Source organism: Chenopodium album, chromosome 19, assembly GCF_948465745.1.
Source record: "Chenopodium album chromosome 19, dcCheAlbu1.1, whole genome shotgun sequence".
NCBI lineage: Eukaryota > Viridiplantae > Streptophyta > Magnoliopsida > Caryophyllales > Amaranthaceae > Chenopodium > Chenopodium album.
In genome coordinates this window covers 8,046,739-8,054,908 of record NC_137852.1, presented here as the reverse complement: position 1 = coordinate 8,054,908, position 8,170 = coordinate 8,046,739, and the positions used below count along the sequence as shown (strand labels likewise).

General features: G+C 32.6%; 2 protein-coding genes across 2 annotated transcripts; one reads left to right on the top strand and one right to left on the bottom strand.

Annotated features, from left to right (window-relative positions):
• The first annotated feature begins 483 nt into the window (after positions 1-483).
• On the top strand, positions 484-1,604 carry LOC145595225 (uncharacterized). The gene has a single exon (XM_081651604.1). It carries the CDS (start codon positions 915-917, stop codon positions 1,434-1,436), a length of 522 nt encoding a protein of 173 aa, XP_081507730.1. The 5' UTR covers positions 484-914; the 3' UTR covers positions 1,437-1,604.
• A 945-nt stretch (positions 1,605-2,549) lies between these two features.
• Positions 2,550-4,371, bottom strand: LOC145593940 (uncharacterized). Its single transcript, XM_081650298.1, has 2 exons — positions 3,757-4,371; positions 2,550-3,311 (listed from the first exon to the last, which is right to left on the bottom strand). The coding sequence occupies exons 1-2, from the start codon at positions 4,369-4,371 to the stop codon at positions 2,550-2,552; spliced, it is 1,377 nt and encodes a 458-aa protein (XP_081506424.1).
• Between the last annotated feature and the right edge of the window lie 3,799 nt (positions 4,372-8,170).

The window sequence follows — 8,170 nt, the reverse complement described above, 5'->3', positions numbered from 1 at the left end:
AAAAAATAAAAAAATAAATTTAACAGATCATAGTGAATCCGAATATTTATACATAGGCATTGTATAAGTAAATCACTTTAATATGATAATTGACTAATTTGAATTATGCTATATGAGGGAAATTATGTTAAAGAATTGCTTGGCCGCACCCATTTTAAAAGAGAATATAAAAAACTTTATAAAGTCAAATGAGGTTTCACTTTAAAACTATATGGCAATAATGTTGAATTACTAGCCTTTTACTTATATAGTGGTATATTTTATGCAAGACTTAATCCAACCATAAGTAATGTACTGTTTTTGGATGCCAGATAGGCAGACCACGTCTCTACATAGTCTGTAAAGTCTTAAAGAAATCACTATAAACCTTAAATCAAAATTATCGACATCACTACCTGTTACGACTCTCTGTACACCAAACAAAAAGAGATGATATATCTTGATATTTTTGTTGGTTGTCTTTTACATGAAGGCACTATCATATATTTTATGTGGATACTGTAGAAACATGCAAGTAATCCATCTACTTGCTTCTACATCCATTCTCCAAACCGTGAACTCAAATTAAAGCCAAATTTCTGCTTTCAATAACTTTCACATAACTTTTCCTCTGTCTTTTTTATCCTCAACTTTTTATTTTTAAGCCATTTCTCGTGATTAAAATCGCCAAAAAGTACACTTTTGTGTTTAATCTTTACTTTCTTAGTTGCTTTCCATCGTTCTCTATTGTGTACTTAACCAAATTCCACATCTTTTTATATGATGGTTGGTTTCGATCTCGTGATTTTCGTAATTTGCTCATCAGTATCTTAAGCCTTACTAACCCCATATAAAATTTTCTTGTACATTCTTCAAATATCCAATTTTTTCTAGTGTTTTTTCATCAATTTTTACATAAAACAACTAATCATACCATGGCACCAAGTAAACTTGCAACATCATCAATGGATAACCTCCATAGAACAAAATCCGACATTTCGAGTGTATTACAACATATACTTGATCAAGGGAATGATGATGATCCTGCTTCAACCGGCCTCCCTACATTATCTGAAGTCGAGCTAGCAAAATGTGAGTGTTGTGGGATGAGTGAAGAGTGCTCGGGCGAGTACATCGAAGAGATGAGGAAGAAGTACTCAGGGAAGTTGATATGTGGGTTGTGCGCCGAGGCAGTGAAGGAAGAAATGGAGAAAAATGGCGGTGAGACGAGGGAGGAAGCCTTAGAAGTACATATGAATGCTTGTGTAAGGTTTAATAGGCTAGGCAGGGCTTACCCTGATTTGTACCAAGCTGATGATGTGAAGAAGTTGTTGAAGAAAAGTAATAGTGATAGGGCTGCTAAGGGTGGTGTTCCTCCTAGGAAGGGTGGCCTCGCTCGAAGCTCGAGTTGTATACCTGCCATTACTAAGGATATGCAGGACAAATTGAGAGTGTAATCCATGGATACATGCATGATTGAAGTTGTTAATGTAACTCTGTAAGTTAGATTGTTGAAATTATATGTGATGAGATATTGTGTGTTGTACTCTTACTTTATTTAGTTGTATAGTATTCCCCCTATTTCGAAATAAATGCATGTTTTATGTAACTATTTAATTTTCAAGAAATTAAACACATCAATTTAATTTTTTGATAACCTATGTACTCCTTAATATATAGGTGATACAATGAACTTTAACACACTTGCCAAGTAAGCACTATCTTGACCATAACCTTGTCATATACGAAGTAACTAATATATAAAGCTAAATTTTTAGCCAAATCACGAGACAACAACACTTGACATTTCAACTTTTCGCTAAGTGTCGCACCACGTTGATTAGATTTATATAGACTTTGTTGGATAAAAAAATTAGTTTAGAATTTTATTTTCAATCAAATTTGGGTAGAATTTTTGGATAAAATTATTAGTTTAGAGTTTTATTGTCAACAAAATACGAATATTTCATATACAAATTGAATTATAATTTTATTCAAAAAAATATTAGATTATAACTCTAAATAATCATCATTTAATTTTTTTTATATCATAATATTTTTTGAAGCAAAGCAAGAGTTCAAAATGCACCTCATCCATTTATAATATGTTCTAATCGATTATATAATATACTTCACTATCTAATACGGAGTATAATTTTAATACTTTGTGTGTAGACCTATCAATCGGGTCGGGTCATGAGTCATTTTAATACTTTCGATGACATAACATATTTTTTTTCATTTTTGTTACTAGCAAGTGACAATCCAAAGCTGTTAAACCTTGTTTACTGCAATTATTTCAATTTTTTCTGAATAACTTTATCATCTAGCAATAACTTAACATCTGCACTGATTCATGCATGCAAATAAGTTCATAACATATCTTAATAAATTACGGGTAATCTAGATTAGGTTAGAAAAAACTTAAGTAATTACGAGTAATAGATAAGAGTGCTGTCATTACAAATGAAGATAGGTTAATTATTCGGTACACACTCGAAACCAAACATAATTGGAGTAGATAATTACGAAGAATGTGATGACAACAGACATTTGAGTTGTGACCATTATTAGACGTTGTTGATGTTGTTCAAGTTTGATTCATTCGTAGTGTTTGTTGACCTTGGATAACACATCTTGCAAAACTTAACTATCGATTGCCTCCTTTGCCAACCAACAAGCTTCCATATGAATCGCAAAGCATGTCCTAAGAGTATAGTCCCCATCACCACTGGCACGGTGTTCAAAATCACGTCGACCATCTTAAATCCATATCCATCATCGATTAGAATTGAGACTGAGAACATGTAAGTCAATACAATTGCCGAGACTGCAGTCCACAAGGTAATCCTCAAAAATAACAAGAAATATCGCTTGCAGGGAAGGCCGCTTATAAGGAGAAGAATGACACTTATTGATGATAACAGTCCTATTGTGTTGCTAACTAGTAACCATCTATAGACCATTCCAAATTCAGATGACAGTATAGCAGTGCCGGCTGAGTGGTTAACATCTTCTCCTCCTGATTCATTGTTTGTTTCCTGCCAAACGCCTCCTGGGGGATTGACTCCGGCTTGGAAGGCCATGGTTGCTATCAAGGACGCCACCACCATTAGAGCTGCGCGTTGGTTCTCCAACCAAGCACGGTCTTTTTTCGGTTTTAAGGCTTCTTTTGCTGGCAATGCAGTGGCACCATTGAGATATTGCCAAATCTGTCCATTGCTACTCGTTGAATCCATCTTACTTCGTTTATGAATATCCACGGCTGTTGATCCTTTTTTGTTTATAGCATTATTTTTAATCTTTGGATGTTCAAGTATAAATTTTACCATCTGCACGCATAACAATGATAATTGATGATGTATGCAATTTATTGGCTTTGTATTTTAGACCCATATTCAACCTAAACATGGTTATAAAATTAAATTATAAATGTATATGTAGATTCACTTGGACTATTGAGTCCAATTAAAATGGGATTAAATTAAATTGTCAATGGGGCACCAAATTCTATTTGCATTGTTTTCAATTTATAATGCATTAAAAGATATAACAAATGCATGATATCATTATTTGATAAAAGAAACATTATATTCTCTCGTAAACAAAAAAAAAAACATTATAATAGTACTTTCTTTAAATACTACCTCCGTTACATATTATTTGTAATAATTAGACATTTTTCTACTCAACTTTATGTCAAATCGTTGCAAATAATATGTAACGGAGGTAGCAAAAAGGAAAGGATACAAAAAGACTTGTTCATTTTCATCATACCTCCGATGATTGTTTGGCAGCTACAGCTAGGTGCAAGACCGTATTGCCAAGGGCATCATCGAAGTTAAGCAACTCATCATCGTCCATAGTTTCTACTAAAAACTTTAGAGCCATTGCTTGTTTATGTTTCACACACAAATGCAAAATAGTTTCACCACCAATAGTCCGCTCCCAAGCAGCTTGTGGCTCTACCCTCAAAAGAATTTTAAGTACTTCGATTCGACCATTCATGGCAGCTACATGAACAGGCGTCTTACCATCTTGGTCATGTGTGTAGCAAATGCTTGAATTCACCACAAGCAAGTCTTCGACGATTTGCAATTGCCCTTCAGCACAGGCAATGTGTAGGGGTGATGATCTTTTTAATTGATCAACCACCTCTACTAGTTTTGGCTTTTTTTCTATTATTTTCTTAGTAAAGTTTACATGCCCAAAATTAGCTGAAACATGTAACGGTGACTGCATATAGCTTCCTGACTTTTCGATGATGCATCGATCAAGGATAAGTGGATCTTCCTCGAGCAAGTTAAGCAACGAAGGTACATCTCCCTCGAGTGCTGCATCATATAGCCTTGTTATAGCAAGTGGCTGGCTTTTTTTCATTTGTGCTTCCATTTTTTATGAGAGGGAATTCATGTACAAGTTTTCTTGCAATTTTGTACTCGTGTTTGTCTGATTGTCTCTTTAATACAATTATACCCATTTAATTTGTTTAAGAATAAGAATGCAAGATCAATGAATGGAGACATTTATGATGGATTATATTTTTCTTGGAAGCTCACTCTAAAGAAACCTTTTATTTGCAATGGTGGGCAAGTCAATAGTGGTATACTCGCATGTCATATATAACTAATACTTCGAATTTATTTAATACTATAAAAAACTACGCATACATGTTTCGAGCATGCATTAATTAATAGCTTCTCTAGAAGGTCAGGAGAGCTCACTTTACCTTTTCCTCTCTTCCTCCTTTATATATGTATGTATATGTACGGGTCATTAATTTATTTTTATATATGTATGTATGCTTTTCAATAGTTGGAACTTTTAATATAAAGTACAAAGTAATTGTTTCATAACCATTGAGCTGAATAAAGCTCACTGCTAAAACTTAAAAGAAATATAGAGTGAGGGTAAAGTTGTGAAAGAAGTTGAACGAATTTAGTTAGGTATCTATACATGAATATCAGAAGTAAATCGTCTAATAAAGAATATTTTTTCTAAATAATACATTTTCAAAATAATCTAAAGTGAAAGATTAAAGTGGAAACTTTAATAATTCAAAGTAACACCAATACAACTTTAATTAATTAATTAAGCACAAAAACTAATCAAAGGAGCGTGAGTATGGATCGGAATAGATGTTGAAATCATAAATGGAAATGAAGGGAAAAAGAATAACTTTCCACAATCCTGTTGAAATAATAAAATAGAGATGAGAGAAAGGAAAAAATAATAAAAGTTGTATTCAATCCATTTAAAATTGTACTACTTTGCAACATGTATATAGTGCAAAATATAACTAAAAATAAGGAACATAATCCCATGATCATTGATCATGCTAACATTAATGATAAAAGTTGTATTCAATCTATTTAAAATTGTACTACATTGCAACATATATATAGTGCAAAATATGACTAAAAATAAGGAACATAATCCCATGATCATTGATCATGCTAACATTAACCCCCACTAAACTAACCCACTAACATTAGGAGTTAACTAACCACTAACAATTTGAAGCAAATATTCCAACAAATCCTTTGAATCAATTTACAGGAAAACTGGAAAAGGAACCATAACAATATTGCTAGATTAGGGCCCATAGGCCATGATCAAATATCAACAAAACCAGTAACACAACTTTACTATGACACACTACAATTATTTAACGCAAAGTAGAGATTAATATTCCTAAATAAATCAAACTAATTATGTTTGAATTAATCCACTGTGACCCAATAAATATTATTTTTGTTATCTTTGTAAACAAAACGGGCATGCGCCGCATGCCTCACCCGCCCATGGGTTTTTTTTTTTTTTTTTTATTTTTTTATTTATTTTTTATTTATTTTTTATTTTTTAATATATAGTAGTATAAATTGATTGGTGTATTATTTTTAATTCAAAGTAGTATAAATTGAATAAAAGATACAGTGTTAAAGATATGAGCGGAAAAAGAAGAAATGTTAGTAAGTAAAGCACTAACACACGAGCTAAACATTCTACTTCGTAGTAAGCAAGCTTAAGTGATGACGTACTCTTTAAGTTAATTAAGATAAGGCGATTGTAATTTATGCATGAAGAATCTAAAGCAACAAACTTGATTAATCTAGATTAATTTGTAGTTGTGATGACACACATTAGTGAGTATTAACCAATAACCATTATACATGATTGCTTAAATTAGATACATTTGTAGTCGTTTTTGACCATGGATAACACCTCTTGAAAAATTTGATTATTGATTGCCTCTTTCGCCAACTAGTTTTCTTCCATATAAATCGCACAACATGTCCAAAGAGTATAAATCCCATTAACCCTAGCCAGGCTAGAAGAGAGATCGTTATAGCAGCCCAAATTCCACTGTCTTCGTGAGTTAGATTAGATACCGAGAACATGTATGTAAATGATGTTGCCGTGACAGAAATCCACAAGGTTATCCTTAAAAATGTCAAGAAATATCGCTTGCATGGAAGGCCGCTGATAAGGAGAAGGATGACACTTAGCGATGATATTAGTCCTATTGTGTTACTAATTAGTGCAAAACTATAAGCAGTATCTTTACTATATGACCATATAGCAGTACCTGCATCATGGCCAATATACATTCCTGTCATTTTATCTATTGTACTTGAATAGGGTAAATCATCCTGCCAAACCCTCCTGGGGGATTTATTCCGGCTTGGAAGGCCATGGTTGCGATCAAGGATGCCACCACCATTAGAGATGTGCGCTGGTCCTCCAACCAAGCGCGGTCTTTCTTGGGTTTTAGTGCTTCCTTCGCGGGTAATGCATTGGCTCGATTGAGGTGTTTCCATATCTTTTCATCTTGTATTACATCCTTCCGACTTCGCTTATGAATATCTACCGCTGACAATCCTTTTTTGCTTATAGCATTTTTTTTAATCTTTGGATGTTCAAGTAAATATTCTACCATCTGCATATCAAATTGATAAGCTTTAAATTATTGTATCAATCCATAACATTTTACTTTCCAACTATTTTGCTTGGCCATTAAAAGGAATATTGAAAGTTGCGGGAAGTTAGAGTTAATAATGTTTTCAAAAAGTAAAAAATAAAAAAAAAAGTTAGAGTTCATTATAAAAAAAAAAAAAAAATAAAAAATTTAAGGTCTCAAGGGTTGTGGTTAATAGATAAAAATAAAAAAAAATAAAAAATAAAAAAGACATTTATATTATTTTTTATTTTTATGGTGGATAGAAAGTTTAAACATGAGTATGGTCCTTAATTGATGGACAAAATATTATTTTAATGTTAAAATATTTTATTTGTTAGTGCATTATATAATATTTTATTTGTTAGTGCATTATAGTTTAGAGTCAGAAAATCATACGAAGTATATATAAAATACAAAATATATGGTATGATATAGAATAATCCGTAGTTATAAAAATAATTTGAGAAACATATATGTTGAATTTTAGACTCAAATCAGACCTAAACCAAGTATATGTTTGAACTCAAATCCGATCCTCCCCATCGATCCCATAGGGTTTAAATATTTGGTACCATATCGTAAACTTTGAAGTTGTGGTTGGGTCTAGCATGGTCTTAATCCTCCTTACTTTGATTTTCTCCTGTGTATGTGGTTCTACCACTATCGTTGGTTACTACTATCATTGTCCCTTTATTTTTGCTCGACCCATTGTCAATTTTTCTGTCAAACTTTGTAAACTTTAACTTAAAATTACAATTAATCTATAAAAGATAATACAGTCATGTATGATCTTGTTAGATTGATCTCATAAATTGTATATTTATTAATATCACTATTTTATAGATTTTACTTGAATGAAAGTGGAGATATATGTATTCTAAGGGCCTGTTCTCTTACGTTGAAATTCAGTTCAGTTCAGTTCAGTTCAGCTGAGTTCAGTTTAGTTTAGTTTAGTTCAGTTCATTTCAGTTCAGCTCAATTCAGTTCAGTTCAGTTCAGTTCAGTTCAGTTCAGCTCCTAATTTCCTTCTCTTATAAAATATTCATTTCAGTTCAGTTCAGTTCAGTTCAGCTGAGTTCAGTTCAGTTCAGTTCAGTTCAGTTCAGCTAAGTTCAGTTCAGTTCAGTTCAGTTCAGTTCAGTTCAGCTGAGTTCAGTCAATGAGAACAGGCCCTAAGACATATTTTGGAGCTGCGAAAAATCAAATGGACAAAAAAAATAGGGACAGGAG